Below are 17,937 nucleotides of genomic sequence, written 5' to 3' on the forward strand. Positions count from 1 at the left end.
TCTGGATGGGTCACATCTACAGACAAATAAGGATGCAAAATAAACAAACAATTTATTAAGTTTTCCTGTTTGAGATGTTTGTTCTTTTGGCAAAAGTCAAGTTTTACAGTCTGTATATTCCAGTAAACAATTAATCGATGACTTAAACAGTTGACAAATATTATATAAAAAAAAATGTTTAATAACAAAATTATGCTAATAGTTTAAACCCCAGGAAAAATAATTGAATGTTGTAGAATTACATTGATATCTAATAGCTAAGCTTTTGAAGTTACTTGCTAAACAGCATAATAACTATGATATTCTTTAACTCATGTGGCTGCGCGGTTTAGATAGACGTTTTTTCTGTCTTTTAGCGGCACCCGTACCCCTTTACCGTAATGCACAAAATATGGGCAAATGTATTATTCTTTTACCCGAGCCCAAACGTCGGCGTGATAATGCGTGTATTTCTGACTGACCTCAATATATTAAAATAACAAAAACACCGCTGCAATTATATAAGCAAAATAAATTCTAAATTAAACATTATAAATAATGAAATAATGTCTCATCCAAGTAACTGATGCTGATGAACCCTTTCCGTTCTGCTGTAACCTTTGGTACTGACCATGCGTTGTGTTGGAAAACCTGACGGGGGTCTGTTAGGAATCGTGTCCCGAATTGAGGTCTTTTGAAGTCTCCAGAGGAGGGATTTGGCTGTGTTGAGCCGGTTTCAGTGCTTTCAGCCTCCACTCCGTCAGTGATGCGGGGCGCCGCCATGATGGGTCTGACGCAGAAGGTAATGACGCATTCAGGGACGGGCGGACAAAATAAAGAACGGTTTAAAATACATGTTTTATACCAGGTAAAATGCAGGGATAGTTGCTTTCACTGCACAGCTTCATCGTAGGGATTATGCAAGGAGATAATTAATGAAACTTAAAATAAAATACCAAAAAATTGAAATATATTGCAATCAATGTTATTTCATTTTAAACGTTATGGCTTAAATTTGATAAAACTCCAAATATCGCATAAAAACTTCTTCTCTCATATACAATGAAAACTTTACTTTGTTAATAAAAAGGGGGATTTTGATAACTAACAAGGTCCTGTCCATGGAAAAAACAAAAAACAACAACAAAAAAACCACTATGTTTTCATAAACTCAGATCTAATTTTTAACTAAGTTGAAGACATCTTATAACATTGCTTATGCTTTTGTAGTTAGATTTTTGTGATGTTTTTTTTTATACAGGCCTCTGTAAAAAAGCAAAAGATCAAAAAGCAAAAGATCAACATCTCATTTTGAATTTTATTTTCAATATTGAAATTTTGAAATCTCTATGAATGCAAGTGTGATTAAAAAAGAAAGGCAATTGCCACCGGGGAATTGTGTTGTTTTAAGAAGATGCTGAGGGCACCTAGTGTGGTCCTAGAGGGGCCCCTTGGTGCCCATGGGCACCATGTCTGTAACCTCTGGTGTAATGCCCTGTTATAAATTGTAAAACGTTACTGTTGGTCTATAAATCACTTAATGATGTTGAAACTTACATTTGTTAGTTATAGACTCCTCAGGTCATGAAACCTGGGCCTGCAGTGCTACTAAGAGAGCTACACAATGGAAAACTGTTTTTTATGGCCTCTAGCTTTAATAGCAACAGCCTGTAACCCTGCAGTGTGCAGAAGCGGTTTGTTCCTTTCAACCAGGATTTTCTGATTTCTTTACTTCATATGTTGTTCAGTATCTTATTTCTACTCCAATGCATTTTAATATTTTATTCTTTGATCACTTTTATTTAACTTTTGTGTGAATGATTCTGCAACCAACAAAGATATAACTTTCTTTATTACCTTTTCCAAGCTGTCGAAAATTATAATGTGTGCCTTACCATTTTTATTGCACTAGAGGGAGACATATACTGGCCTTATTTTCACATTGATTTACGAAGTTATATCAATGTGAAACAGAGAAAACTTCTGCAGAGCTTTTAGCCTGTGTAGACAAGTCTGTTAGATCTTTCTTCCAAGAAAAGCATCTTGTTTCTCTTCAGAGGCAATGTTCCTGCTCTTTGAAGCATTGGTACATTTTGAATTACTAGTGACATTGAGTGGTAAAGGTGTTATTAGCACTAGTAAGGCTTTTCTTTTGCTGTTTTGCTTAGAGGAAAATTTTTTATGTAGTGATTTTTGTTGTTTCTACATATTTTGTACTGGAGATGAAAACATCCACTAAAGGTTGCCATAAAATCTTCTTATATACTTATCTGTGAAATAGTATGTGCAGATGCATAGAAATGATCAGTAGTGCTGCCACATTTTTGTTTTAGCTGTAGCTTTCTTGAACTTGTTGTTGAGCTGAAAGGAAGGGACTTATGTTATTATATTTTTCAATGGAAATTTAACCCAAATCAATATCTGATTTACCAGTTAAAACCATAAAGAATACATCTTTCTTATATATGCAGAAGCTGATTGCAACATGCCTATGCAACATGATGGAACATCCTGGGAGTGTCAAACACAAGCAAGGAACACGTTTTTTTGTTCTTAACCCTTTTGAAGGTAACATATTTAAGCAGATTTTAAAATACTAGATATAGGTAAATTTCTGCCTCACTAAAGATTCTTACATGTTATGGAGTAAAGAAGACAAAAGACTTTCTTGCAGAATTCCCCATGTTTATTGAATCTTGGCAAGCAGACATATCTTTTTAGTCTAAAAAGTTGCTCTTTGCTTTGGCTTAGAAATAGGAATTAAACAAAAGTGGCATTTGATCTAAAAATATGACTCTGACATTTTGGAAAGAAAACCTTTTGAGTCACAAGACTCAGGTGAAATAAGTTCCCTAAATATAACCAATAAACAACCACATGACAAAATAGTGAGATAGCCGATTGTATTGTGCAAAACATTCAGAGCTTTAAACCCAAAATGCACCACAGTTTGTAGTATAATATCACCCACATTCACTCCAAATGTAAACATTAAAGCTATAGAAACATTCTCAAATACTCTATCATATGTAACTTTGTCATGCACCATTCAGATTATCAGTGCAAATGCAAAACATAGAATAAAAAAGAGAAAAAAAGCCTAAAGCAAATACATTTTTATGCAAATTAACACACTGGTTTATTTTTTTTAATACTATACAGACCCATTTAATCAGTATATCTGCAGCGTACACCATGCAGAACAGGGTTTCAATAATTAAATATAGCTGTTTCACATTCACTTTGCCTGACAAAGTTTTAACAATAGAAGTAAGGAATGATAAGAAAACATATAAACAGTAGAGGTGGAAAGATTTTCGAAAAAGTATGTGTAAAGTAAACATCAGCATTTAATCAAATCCACAGACACCCCCCGGAGACACCGAAAGCCTTGGAACAAGCAACTTGTGACACATACAAACAGTTTGTAATATTGGACATCATGTGCAAACACTTTATTGAACTGTTGACAGCAGTAACTACATCTCTGCATCAGTAGCCGCTCTAATGACAGTGTAAAGACCTTCCTCCGATCATCTTAAGTGCTGCTACATTCTACCAGTGTCGCCAACCCCTGAGCTTTTTCCTCATTGCGCTTAATCATTAGTTTCCTCTGTACGCCACATTGGTAAAAGTGGAGGTGGCTCCTCTGTACAAAGGATTGTTACCCTAGAAGATGAATGGATGAATCATTTTAATTCAAAACATTGCATTCAGTATTCTGATTCTCAGATAAGAGGTTTGATACAGTATCTTTGGTGCTTACCGTATCCCATTTGGCTTTGGCTCTCTCCTCCTCAAACTTGGCAAACTCTCTGCGATCTTTTATGGTAACCAGCAGCTTCCAGATTAGCAGACCGACGAGACCCAGGAGCAGAATTGCTCCGGCCACCGACAAAAGCACCACTAGGATGTCAGGGCCCTGGGGACACTCTGAGAAGCAGACATTTACAAAGTTTAACAGCTTAAAACTTTCAGATTCCAATTCGTTCTCTCATTATATAAATCTGTATTTGACATTCTGTGGCGCTGAAAAGTGAAGCGGTGAAACCAAATTCGAGAGGTGTTCTTTAGATAATAACACATTTCTAGATGCACAGACTGTTCCTCGCCTGAAATAGATGGGGACAAAACCTTCTGTCCTGATAATGTACCTAAATCATGTTTTTTTTTTTCCCTGACAGTTTAAATTCCCAGTAAAAGCGAAAAAGTTTCAGAGTACCTGGCTCTTTCACAACGTACAAGATGGATTTCCCAGTTTTATCTTCATAATACTGGAATTTCACAATGCAGTCATTTTCATCTTTGTAGGAGCAGTTCAGGGCATTGTGTTCTTGGAAATCTGACAGAAAAAGGAAAATTGACAAATAAAAACAATTTTAAACAGTTTTTCACTAACAAGAATGTTTTTTTTTTTTTTTTTACTTTTTTTAGGTAAGATTTTTAACCTTAATAGTGTGCAACACGTACAAGGAGTGAAGGAATGCAACAACTCAACATGACCACAACAGCCAATGTTCACATAAACACAGCAAAAATTGAAATCTAAGTAAGTAGATTTTTCTTAAAATAGAGCATTTTCTCTTAAATTAAGCAGTTAAGTGATACACTTTGCCAATGGAATAAGCCAATTTACATTTAAAATAAGAAAAAGCAACTACAGTCTCTATTTCAAGTGCATAATATCTAATTATCTAATTTTATACTTAGAAATGCCCATTCCATTGGCAGATTATCTTAGTTTCCTGCTCAAATGAAGGGAAAACACACTCAATTTAGGAGATTTTTGCTCATGTTTAGATCGTTTTTGCAGTGAAGAAAGTTCTCAGTACTCACCAGAGTTCTCATCCATTTTCTTACTCAACTTGTCCACTATTACTATTTCATTATTGCAGATTCTGTTGCAGCTGTTGTCACTGATATACGGCCCCCTTTTGAAGTGCTGACACTCAACACACTTCCTGCACAAACAGAAACACCATCAGCTTTATACAATACAGCACTGCTTTATCTGCAGCAGGTGTAAGTTCTACTATAAACACATTTATTCTAAATATATTATATTTAAATATATTTTATATATAACATCAGACTGTGTGTTGAGAAATAAGCAGAAAAGTATCAAATAAGTGAATTTATCAAACAAGGCAACAAAGTAAGCACAAATCCAAAGTCTTCACCCTAAAGGTGGCCATATATGTCTGTCTGTCTGCCTGCATGCCAGTCTGTCTGTCTGATACTTTGTTGTTTCAACTTACTGAGACGATAAAAACATTTTTAGTGTCTAGATCATGTCTGATGTGCACTATAGGGGTTGGGATTAAAGAATCCAGATATTAGTAGTTTACAGCAAGAGCCATTAAACTTTTGGATGTAAAGATTAACAGGGATCACAGCAGCAAAAAAAAAAAGAAAGTTGAATAGCATTGCTAAAAAGATTTATTCTTCTTTTTTATATTTTTATATCTTTTATAAACCTATTTTTGACATTTATGATTCAGGGAGATGGATATTATAACTTCCTACCTTAATGAGTTTTTTGTTCATAAAATATATACGATTTAATAAAATGTTAAACCTGTATTACCTGTTAAAACTGGTGCGAATATGAAAAGATTGATAGATGAACTCACTGCTTTATAGTGCAAGAATCAGGGCATGTGGGGCACTTCTCACAGGTGTCTCCGTAGGCGCCGGGTTGAGTGCACTGACAAACCCCGCACACACAGTTACCCCGGCCGCTGCACAGCAGCCCTATGCTGGACACGCAGGTGTCTGTGCGGGTGGTGCAGTTACAGTTGTCTCCTTTCCAGCCAGCGTCACACTGGCAGAACCCACAGCTACACTTCCCATTGCCTGAAAGACACAGACACTGACGAATCAGCTGAAATGCTTGATGAGCTGCAAGAGTTTTCAGCTAAGCTAACCTATCTATATACCAATGTTCTAAAATATTTTAGGCTTTATTTCAGGTTCCTTTAAAAGTTTGATAGAAATCTTTTTATCTTTGCATGGAGACCACCTAAAATAAATAAGGATATTTCCTTATTCATTGCCTCTTCTAGTGATCAACTGTAAAAAACATTCAGTTAAATGTAATTGTTTTTAAATATTGGTGGCTTGACTCACAGGGTCATAAGTTATCTGGCTTTGTTTTATGGAAGCAGCTCCTAGTAAGGCTGCTCCCATAGGAGAAATCGATGAATCTGTCGAATATATTTTCGATTAATCGATTAATAATCGGATAGCAAAAGGATCCTTATGATAGATAGTTTTTACGAAATTAAACCAGGTGAAACTAAAACTTTTCCACTTGAGGAGTTTATTGTTTATTGATAGAGCTTATTGACAGACAAAAAAGTTGATTTTTTATTTTTTATCTTAAATGCAAAATGATTATATATTTTTTACATTTTTTTACATAATTACTGCCCTATGTGAGTTGCTCTGTCAGCTAAAGGCATGTTTTACACTCTCTATACTCCAGTAATTGATCAATCCAGGATTGATCAATTAATAAATTAGTTGACGTTTTTTCCATAATCGAATCATCACATTTAATCAATTTAATTGTTTACGCCCTAGCTCCTAGTTTTTGTTTTGGTCTTTAAAGACTTAAAGTAGTTTACATAGTGGCTGAGATGTTCCTCTACATACTGTAGGTGATATTCTATTACAGACTTATAATTTGTAAATACGATTTGACACGAATGGTAATATTTAAAGCAGGAAAGACAGGTACATCTAAAATTGATTAAAAACAAATGTATGTTTATCTCTGTAAGTCAGGAAAAGGCAAAACTAAAGTAACCATTTGCTAGGAGTGAATTTAGATAAAAATGAAGAAACAATGATCCATATCTTTTTGTGACTCGCAGCCGTATGGTAAGAGAGGTACCAAAAGGAAAGGTTAACTTCTTCCCTCACTCTATATATAATGCTTAAAAGTATGGATAAATTACTGTAATGTTTTTAATATATTCTGAATATAAAAAATGTAAAGAAAACATTGTTTTTTAGAAAGCTTTGTAAATACAGGGTCTTTACAATGATTGAAGAGGTAGATAAGGACTTTTAAACTTGCACTGTGTGAGCTGCCTCTCTCACCACTCTATTTTAGTAGACAGAACAGTCAAAGTATCAGATGTGGTTACTGGTGTAATGGCACATTCTCCACTTCCTAAACACTGCACAAATAACTCCGACTTGTATCTGTTTTCCTCTCAAAGTAGCACAAAGTAATTTATTTCCATTTTTAAAGACTCTACATACCAGAAAACCTCTAATTTCTTTTTATTTGCATCTCATTTCATGTCCTGGTTGTTTCTTAGTTTTAATCACATGGGCGAGGCAAGACAAACAAAACTATGAAACAGATATTGCTTAGCTGCAAACTCACCCACACTCCTAAGTAACCGATATTTCTTAATTAACATGTGCAGCTCTTAGGATTAGAGTTTGGTCACTGCAATGTTCTCAGTCTGTGTTTGTGGCTTTAATGTTTCTGAGTTAATCAGCTTGTTTCTTTGAAAACATGTTGCATGAGCAAATATGAACGTGTTTGTAGAATCTGTTTTACTATAATTACTAATTAGGCACCAAGCATTTACTTTAAAGTTGTTATTTGAGAACAGAACTTTTATTCTGACATAAAAAACAACTCAGATATAATTTCATTACTTTTTAATTAATAAGTCTATCAAAAATGGAAGAAAAGAGAAACCGCATTTTAGTGAGTTTCCTTTTTCTCTTTAAATGTTTGTGTCAGATTATTTTTACATTGGAAAAAAACATTTTTTCAACTTTGTTTGTTGTTATTGTTTATGTTAATGGTTGATAATGTCATTATGGACAGACAGTCATGATAGACACACCCTCAGACTGCAGAAACCTACAGACCACAAAGCCAGACAATTTCAGAGGTGTTGTTACGCTGTGGCAACTATTTGCTGACAGAACCTCAGCTTAAGCTTTTTCGCTGTATTACAAGCAGACACTCATTGAGCAACCTATGAAAATACGGCAGAGTTTCGGAGACTGCAATGGTCTTATCAGAGAGAAAAATAGGATTCGACAATGGATGACTAACAGTAATGTGACTGAGTCAGAGCCCAGCTGGATCACAGCTGGGAAGTCACTGGTCCTGAAATATTAAACAAAGTCCAAATGTCCCTCATTAAACCACTCAAAGTCAAAAACTCTGGTGTAAACTTAAGAAAACAATCCCTGTCCCACATATGTAATGTAGCTTCCTTTTTTTAAATGTTATTTCTTTTATGCTCATATCTACCTGTAGATAACATAGCCCTTCCTGCAATGCTGTTTTCTTCAATAACATAAATTAAATAGCAATACAAGCATCACCCTAATAAGAATAAACATGACAAACTGTGTCACATATATTAATTGATTATTTTTGTATTAAAATGCACTAAATTTACTTAAAAGCACATTTAAATGTTTTACATCACAAGTATCTGTTATTCAAAAAGCTGCAGTTTTGCAGAAGTTAATAGAAGTTGGTTGGCCCAATAAAAACAAAAGACAAGAACAGGAAAACATGCAGAACACTGAAACTGAGCTTCATCCTGCAGAAAGGGAGGAGAGCACAGGGCAAACAGGCAGTAGTGGAATGCAAACTTTCCTGCTCTCTCTTTCCTTGTATTTATGGGCCCCTTGGCAATGCGTGCTGTCGCCTGTCTTAGCTCCAGTGCCCTTAGCAATGGAAAGGATATATATCCACATAGAAACAAAAAAAAACAAAAAACAATGATGTTTTTTATCAGCCCTGAGCTATGGTTAGTGGTAAAATCATCTTATAACAAATACCTTTACCCAACGTTCAGTAGACTGCGTTTTTCTAGTTAGAGCTCTATGAGAATGAATGAGCTGTAAAACAGTCAGTAAGGTTCCTGGAAAGAGGCTCTTTAAATGGGACCTATTACACTTCATTTTAAACAAGTTGGGTGTACTAAATGTTTTATTGCATTCTTGCAAAAAAGTTATTCTAAGTACATATTTGACTGTAAATAAGATATATAAGCTGAAGAATTGGAGACTCCTGAACACTTCTTCACATCTTCTTAAATCTTCATCTGAAGATTTGCAACTAAAATCAGGGAGAGAATTTTCCCTCAGTGGAATTCTTTTAGAGAACAACACACTTGTCTTTTCCAGCTGCCAGTGTACAGTGCATACAGTGGTAAAAGCAGATGGCCAAACGTGCTCCTCTTCAAATAATGAAGTGGGCTGAGCTCAGCTTGGATTGCTACGAAAGTGGCAGTGCCTGCTGATTGTGACAAATTAATTAGCAGGAAATAACCAACTAACTGGCCCACATTAGAGCAGCAGTTAGAGGAAAACTCCAACTGTAGCACCAAGCTGGGCTGACAGCCAGAGCTGTCTGACAGCACAGTGCTCTGCCGCCCTCAAAGAGAACAAGTAGAAACCAAAGTTGGCTCATTCTTTATACATTGACTGCACTGGTCAAGTTTTGACGTCCATTTTCTCTTATAAAATCTTTGTAAAATAAATTTTAAAATGGCTTTTCTACTCTCGCCATCATCGGGTACTGTCACCGCAAGTTGTTCAAAGCACTGCAAGATAAGATGTTCCACTTTTTACCGCCCCGGGGAATGTTTTCTAGAGCAACCTTTCAGGAAAGACCAAAAATTAAAGGCCTGTGAAAGGGGAAATTATCCCAGTAAATTTGTATCTAAATAAAAAGCCCCAGGCTTTTCAGGGCCAATGGAAAAGGGCCTACTGATATGTGCGGTAAGGTAAATGTTAAATTTGATAAGAGGATTTCTTTGGGATGTTTTCAAGTCAAGGTCTGGTGAAAGTGTGTATGTGGTTGAAAACATGCCTGCAATGGATTACACTTTTGTTTTTCTTTTTTTTTAAAATCCCTATAAACACACCCATTGGGTTAACGCTAACAGTTCAAGGAAGAAAAAAAAAAAAGTAACAAAACAACAGATTGCTATTGTTTGACTGTTACATTTTTTTTTTTTTTTATCAAGTAGTCTTTTCAAATATGAGAAAAAATATATTCTTGGTATCTGTTTCACACAAAAAAAAATCTGCAGTAGTGCGCAAACACTTGTTTGGGGAAATGTTTGGTGATCGTAAAAAAATCCTTTTGGTCTTGACCTTAATTTAGCTTCTGAGACAAGCGAATCTCCATTTATATAGAAAGTGAGATTCATAGAGTCACCATTTTCTCATAAACTGCTATCTACAAACTCAATTAGATATTTTAACGCCTAGGGGGCACTGAGAGAAGGAAAAAAAATGCAATATTTTCACCTTAAAAATAGACACACTTTATTAAAAGTTATAGTAACACTGCTTCCATGGAAACTTAAAGAGGATTTTTTTTAAATGTGCAAATACATGGCCCATATATAGCTGAAGTATTATTTAAAAAAAAAAAAAAAACTCAAGACAAGAGCAAGTTTTATGTCCTAAGTTGAGTTACAAAACATTGAGCTGTGCAGACTTGTTAGAAGTGAGTTAAAGAACAACATGTAGCTCTTAAATGAGAACACCAGTCACATTCTGACTACCCAAAGAAACCTTTTAGGTCCTAAACACTGCAAGTTTTCGAAAGAGTTTCATTGTTTACAGTTGGTAATTCAATTACTTTAGGTATGTAATTATTTACATGTATTTACAAACAAGGAACGACTGCATATATCTTTGAAATGTTTTAGAAGCTTTCTAAATTTTCCAGTTGCGTAAGAGAAACACAACATCTAAACCCACTCAGATGTTTACAGCTAAGTGAAAAAGCATAAAGAAGTCACTGGAATTTAAGGAGGAGGAAAACTGAGGGAAATAACTCACCATGGACAACAATGACTCCCTCAAAGTATGATAGTCTGTTGACTTTAATGAGGAGTGTTGGAGAATTTCAGAAGGATAAAAAAAAATCTTGGTTAACAAAGCTGGGAGGTCTAACTATCTCATATAGGATCTCTTTAGACTTAATAAAAGAGACAATGAGCAGAGGCTTTTTACCTTCAAAAGTGTTTTGTTGTTGTGGCAGCATCGACCAGCGGCAACACAACAAATTATTTTAATCATTTAGATTGTATCACCACATGAGGCAACAAACATAGAAAAAAACCAAGTCCTTCAGCAGCAAACTGTTCTGTGGAAGAATCATTTTACGCAGTGACTCCCCCCAACATTGGAGAGACTCAAAAAGAGTCTTTTGCCCATTACCTGGCCAAAGGGGAAAGGTTCAGTTTAGGCAACTGCACTTCCCTAAACTGAACCTTTCAATCTTGACCATGACCTGAATGACTGAGAATCTTCATAGATATGTTATCTGGTCAAAGGCACATGCTCTATAAACACCACTGACAACCAAAGCTTTAGACAAGTATTGAACATATCAGATCATTTCCAGTCTTTTGTCTACAACTTGTTTTGGTCTAATGCAGCGTTGCATTTGTTTACAAAAGGGAAACAGCTTTTTTTTTTGCACATTGCACTTCATACATCTTTTGTGAACTAAATGCTACAGTTGTAGAGCAATATATGTAGCGTATTTTCCTTCTATTTCTTTATTTACCGGTACTAGTTCAATTGCAGTACAGAGTTTGTTTGTTTCTTCCAAAAAAAAAAATTGAGCAATACAAGTGCGAAGCAATACTTTGCACTTGAATTGAAATATTTATTGTTTAAATGATTTCATTCACGTTTAAAATAAGATTTTTTATTTATATTAATTTATCCTTTTTGCACAAAGGAATGAATTACTTCTGTGTTGACCAAGATGCGTTTGAAGAATCTTGATTTCAATTCTGACAAAAAAATTGAATCAAAACGTTTTTTCTAGAATCGAGCAAGAAAAATGTCTATTCTTTTATAATTTAGGGTCAGTTAATGAAGAATTTATCTATAATTTTCTGATTAATTAACCCATCAGCAGACATTGCTGCTTAAAATAACTAATTAAAAAATCTTAGCTAATGCAAGGCAATTTGAATGGAAATTGATTGTGATTGTGAGGAAAACATATTTTAGTATATTGTACATGTACTTTTATCCTTGCACCATGGGTATATCCCCAGACCATCAGTAGATGACAGAAACACAAAGGACAGACTGCTCTGCATGACAAAATATACCTAAAGGAAATTAAGACTCACCAAAACATCTACCAAGTTATATTGAGAGACTAGGAACATAAGGAGGAAGACCCACCAACGGGTGGAGCTTCCTGCTGCAAGGCTACGGGCTTTTTTACCTCTTACCCATAATGCAGCACCTTGATGATCCTACCATACCATTATGAGAGCACCATTTCCTAAGCCATGACCTGGTATGAGTCTCTACGACTATTTCAGGATGTAGAAATAGCTCAGAAAATGATCACACTTTATAATGGAAAATGAGGAGCATGTTGTCTTCTTAAGCACTCCGGGTGCCCTTCCAAGGACCCAACAAAGACTCTTCATGTATAGCTGATACCTTTACCTTGGAGCTGACTTTCATTCCCAGTATTTGTCTCTGAGTAAATTAGACTGCATAGTTCTTCTCTAAAGAGTGTCTGATCCATAAAAGACCGTCTCATAAACTGTTCAAAAACTTCAAAGATAGCTCTTCCAATTTAGTAAAATAAAAGCAGAAAAACTGGAAACTACTCACCAGAGCAAAGAGCTCCTTTGAAGCGCAGGCAGTTGAAATCGTCACATTCGCAATATTTCCCCCAGATTTGACCGAACTCAGAGGAGTGACAGGAGCATTGTCCACATAAGCAGTCTCCTCTACCGCTACATATCGGGCTGTCTGATTTTGGGAGGCAGTTGGCATCGTCAGACGGACTATATTCATCCAGATGGCACTCACATCGTGGACCCAGTCGACCCGGGTGACACTGGCAAATCCCACACTCATAGGTCCCATTGCCATCACTGCACACTGGACTGTTAGGAACTGCTGTGGCCTCACAGTCACAATTACATGCAAAGTCTACTGTAACCTCTAGAGAATCCTTAAAGCCCAGAGGTTTGATGGTAAAAGTGCGGTTTTTTTCTATAGGGCAGCTGCGCAGTTGAGCTTCCACACTGAAGGACACCTGTGGAGAGAAATGTATTTTGTAAAAGAAAAAACAAACACAGGGGAACAACTTTGTAAATACAATTTTTAAACAGTGCATACCATGTCCCCAACCTTCAAACCAGAGCAGGACTGAAGTCCCCGAATGACCTCTCCATTAAGGCAAGTAGCATTATATGAAAGATGCATCTCATCTGGGACTCCCAAATGTTCCAGCTCCACTTTAGAACGAATTTTCTGCCCATAGAAAATGTTCTATTAGTCTAACATTATATTATTGCTGTGAAAGTCATCAAACACATCGGTATTACTATTATTATTATTATTACTAAAAGGGTAACCATAGCAAATACTATACTTAAGGGGAAAATATCCTAACCAAACCAAGCCTAAGAAAAAGTAATTTACCCTAAACATACGTTCTGCTACTCTTGGGCACTTCACTAACAACCAATATTCCATTGCAACTAGCAACTGTTGCTTCAGTGTGCAAGAGTTTTGGCTCACACTTCTTTGCTTGATTGTTTAACCAAACTGACAGGTTTGCAAGCGTGAACAGCCAGGTTAGAGTAATGGAACATCATCTTAATGGGATTGATTTCAAAACTTTAAAGAGGGGTCTCTCTGCAGACCTGCAGTCAGGACCCTGACTGCAGCGCTGCACTGTGAGGTCTCCTGCACTGTTAGAACTGGAAGTTTATTAGAAAACTTTCAAAATAAACGCAAAGTTGAGTCAAAGCCTTTCTAAAGTAAAGCTAGTGTTGCGCAGATGCCATTTTTTAGCCCCGATACCTGGCTGTGCAGTATCGGCTGATACTGATACCATACTGATACCATCTGTTTGAAATTGATGTGTGTGTGTATATATATGAAGAACTGCATACTACTTAGATGTAAAATAATTGCCATCATCGCTTTGTCAAGCTGCTGCCTACCTTTGTGAAGCAGGAAAAAGACGAATACAAAGTGAATCCAGTAGAACTTTTTATTGCCTACCTGGAGTGGGTGACAATAGTTGAATAAACTTTTGGCTCTCAAAATGGTATCGGTGCCATATTTGTCGTTACTCACTGATACCGATACCACCATTTTAGTGCTGAATCGGGCCCCGCCCGATACTGGTATTAGTGTAACACTAGTAAAAGCTAGTGTTGATAAACTCCCTGTGAAGCTAGCTGCCTTTCACAAACAAGTGTTGTTATGCTGGAAACTTATGTACACACACAATTTTACTCCCTTCCAAACTCCTATCTGGAATAATAGATATGTGCTACGTAGAAATAAGTGTCTGTATTTGGATTGCTGGTTGGATAAGGGAATTTGGTCTATAAGACATTTTCTAAAAGACAATGGAGGTTGGCTGTCCTATGAGGATTTTTGATTATTGTATAATCAAACTCCTCCTATGCTCAGTTTAACATTGTCATAAACTCTAATCCGGCAGCAAACAAGTGCTGTATGCTATTCCCGAAGGCTTCGAATAAAACTTCCGGAATAAACTTCCGGTCCTGACAATGCAGGATACCCCATTTAGCAGGGCTGCTACGAGGGGTCCTAACAGTGCAAGTCTGCAGCCAGACTCTTAAAACTTTGACTAAGCCACTCTCAAATTAAAATTCTGTTGTATTTCTTTAACCACTTTGATTTGACTTGTTTTGCGTCAGATCTGTCTCCTGATGAATAACTCAGGTAAGCTTGAGCTTTAGGTCACAAACACATGAACTGACATATTATGAAGGAATTACAACTAAGATGCAGAATTTACATTTACAGTAAATCATCCTGATTCTGAAGAACAAAAGCAGCAGCTGACAGTAACTCTACCACAGTTGTGTTTGACTGTTAGGGATCATCACCATGTTTAATCATCTAAAACACCAAACAAGTGACAAAATAATTGCAATAGAAGAAATCTGTAAGTGGGTAAAGTATTATTTTCATAGAAATGTATTATTTTTAGTTTATCTAAGTAACACTCAGCAAGGAAACTATATATTTACCGCATAGGCGTCCTGAATCAGCTGAATAACATTTCCAGAGTCTTGAGACAACCTTCCCACAGTTGTGCCTGGAATCACCTGACTATATTGCTGAAAAATATAACATATATTCCTGATGGTAATCTAGCATTTAACTTTAAATAACTCAGGTTTTCATATTATTTACCTTGTAAAGGGGTTCAACATATTCCGTCACAGCAAAAATCAAATTAATGTTGTTTTTAGACATCTTTTCTATTAAGAGGCCCAAGGAAGGATAGTCCTGGAAAACACAGAGGTTAAAACAGCTCATGATATTATCTAACGTTTAACTATTCTTTGTCAATACAGTTATTGTAAAGTACCAGAACTGTTGATTTGTTGTAGCTATTGTCATTGTCGAGGTAACATTCTCCATCATGGGGCTGGACAATGCCAGCTATGCGTCCATCTAAGGCGAGGTGAGTTTTGGCATCAGTAGTCAGCACCAGAAGATGTGAGGCATCCGGGCGCCATCCAATCTTGTCCTAACATAAATGAAAACATTAATAACAGAGGTAAAAATGACAACTCTATATATAAATCTTTCAAACAGATAATATATATGTCTTTTTTACCTTGCATACAATTGCTTGCATGATAGCATCAAATCCACCTTCGGGACCATCCCTATTTCTGGACACCTTCTGCTTTCTCACCTCTTCAGTGAAGCGAGAAACCTTTTCCGTCAGTGACAACACATTCTTAAAGCTGACCTGAGCCTGGCACTGATCCCCTATTCTGTTTGTAACGACACAGAACAGGAGTTAGAAACATTATCTTGAAGTTTTCAAACTGGACAGACTGGTAGAGAGTAAAGCTTGATAATTACAAGTCATCTCAGATGCAAACATTCAGGTACCTTACCCAATGCAAGGGTTTTCAACTGAACCTGGGGGGTAAGTAATCAGGTATGGGTAGGTGATCTTGTCCACAAATGCTCCAAAACCCATGCGAAGATTACTAGTGGTTTTGCCCATAGTTTCAGCTAACTTGTTGCCCAAAGTTTCTAAGCGTGAAAGATCATCTTTCATTGAATATGACAGATCCATCAAGTAGTAGAGATCCACAGGGTAATCCTCCACCTGTTTTAGACTGACTGTAAAACGTTTAGCATCACCTGGAAGGAAAAGAAACATTTTTTTTTAAAGAGTAGAGATAAAGCCTAAATGCAGCTAGGCTACATTTTGGAGCATTGTGATACTTTTTATGCAGCCTTAAAGACCAACATACCCGGTCTTAATGTCATGCGGAGTTTCTGAGGCCGAATTTGAGTTACATCTGCTGGATTAGAAACCTTGTCACTAAGAGGATCATCCTGTTGAATAGTCAAGGTGCTGGAAGGAAACTCTATAGCTGCTGCTTTGCACCCTTCTTTAATAAGGTTGTCTTTGAGGTCACATCGAGATAAGCTGGAAAGTCCCATCCCAAACTCCTAAAAAGAAAAAAAATCCATATCCAGTCGGTTGAATTCAAATATAAGGCAAAATCAAATGTATTTGTTTTATAATTACAGTATCTTCACACAAATAACTGGTAATATGTGTGGGCCCTTCTGTGTGGTAGACAAGCTGAGTTATATATTTAGTTATTTAATTTTCCTCCACAAAAAAAGGCTACATTGCATCATTGTTTCCAGGCAAAAGAGAGGAGACAAGAAGTCAGAGTAGCAGAGATTAAAACAGTGAATCACCAGACAAAACCAGAGAAGAACTTAGGAGACAACAAGATTGAGAGATTTTTTCTGGAGAAGCAACATTTGCCAGATAGGAGGATACAAATAGAAGGGAGAGACCTTCCCAGCCTCTGATTCTATTTATGATTTTTTTTTTTTTTTTACTTTTTCTTATTGTTACCAGGAGCCTAATCTTGCCCAGAGCTACACATAGCAGCCAGCAAATTTTCATATTTTCATATCAAATTTCTGACTTTATTCTAAATATCACAAGACATGCAGAATTCATACTAATTCTCTAAGTTTTTGTCTGTACAGCCATATGAGAGCTGATATGGACAAAAAGCGAATCCTTCCTGTGAACAGTATGTGAGACAGATGAGAAATCTGAAACAGATTGATGGTTCTGGGTCCAACAGGCCTGAGGACAAAGCTCTTCTTCCTGCCTTGTTCAGACGACCAGCAGCAAGCAAAGTCTAACTGTAAGACAGTTTTAGAGACTGTCCATCAATTTTTTTTATCAAGATTTCAGGCCACTGAATCTATTTAACCTAGGCCTGTTAGTTATAAACCTATTGGTTTATCACAAAAGGCTAAATCAATGTGAAGCTTAATAATAAAAATTTTTTTTTCTCCATTATTTTATGTCTTTTTATAACGAATTTTGTTTATCGAGACCTTTTAGTAAATCCTTTTCATTACAGCCAAATCTTTATTTGGAAATGTTTGCAAATGGCTGAACAACTTCTCCAAAATCAAAACAGCTATTATTTTCAAACGATTTTGCTATTGCGATTTTATTGCGATTTTCCTTTCCACTAAGCACAAGCATGTGGATGTTTTACTTCAGAGTTTCAGTTTTTTCATGACCCTGAAAGCCTGCCTGTCCAGAACCCAGTGTTACAAGACTTCACTGTAACATTTATTTAAAATAGTTCTACTATAATGCATAGATCTAGGTGCTAGCTGCAACTCTCTGTTCCCTTCTGTGAAACAGCATGCACAATTTCAACGTATTACCACCAACTAAAGGACTTGAGGGAGAAATTTAGTGTCTTACTCTTGTTAAAAGTATTGTGAAAAGAAATTGACCACCTCCACGATTTAAAAATAGCATTTTATATTGTAAATGCAATTAATTGCCCAGCCCTAATGTAGACAGACAGACAGACAGACAGACAGACAGACAGACAG

The 17,937-nt window shown here is 36.2% G+C and overlaps 2 protein-coding genes across 2 annotated transcripts in view; both read right to left on the reverse strand.

Moving 5' to 3' along the window:
* LOC107084810 (methyltransferase-like protein 2-A) overlaps positions 1-796 on the reverse strand; it is an 8,276-nt gene extending 7,480 nt beyond the window's left edge. Inside the window, exon 1 of the mRNA XM_015374832.1 lies at positions 611-796. Within this exon, the coding sequence (XP_015230318.1) occupies positions 611-762 (152 nt within the window). The 5' untranslated portion in view covers positions 763-796. The remainder of the gene's footprint in view (positions 1-610) is intronic.
* A 1,859-nt stretch (positions 797-2,655) lies between these two features.
* LOC107084752 (integrin beta-3-like) lies at positions 2,656-16,499 on the reverse strand. The gene is made up of 13 exons (XM_015374749.1): positions 16,302-16,499; positions 15,936-16,188; positions 15,647-15,809; positions 15,395-15,556; positions 15,217-15,312; positions 15,051-15,140; positions 13,153-13,287; positions 12,640-13,069; positions 5,613-5,835; positions 4,816-4,940; positions 4,202-4,321; positions 3,746-3,912; positions 2,656-3,648 (listed from the first exon to the last, which is right to left on the reverse strand). The coding sequence occupies exons 1-13, from the start codon at positions 16,492-16,494 to the stop codon at positions 3,583-3,585; spliced, it is 2,223 nt and encodes a 740-aa protein (XP_015230235.1). The 5' UTR covers positions 16,495-16,499; the 3' UTR covers positions 2,656-3,582.
* Between the last annotated feature and the right edge of the window lie 1,438 nt (positions 16,500-17,937).

This window comes from Cyprinodon variegatus, unplaced genomic scaffold (genome assembly GCF_000732505.1).
Source record: "Cyprinodon variegatus isolate N-32 unplaced genomic scaffold, C_variegatus-1.0 Scaffold109, whole genome shotgun sequence".
Lineage (NCBI taxonomy): Eukaryota > Metazoa > Chordata > Actinopteri > Cyprinodontiformes > Cyprinodontidae > Cyprinodon > Cyprinodon variegatus.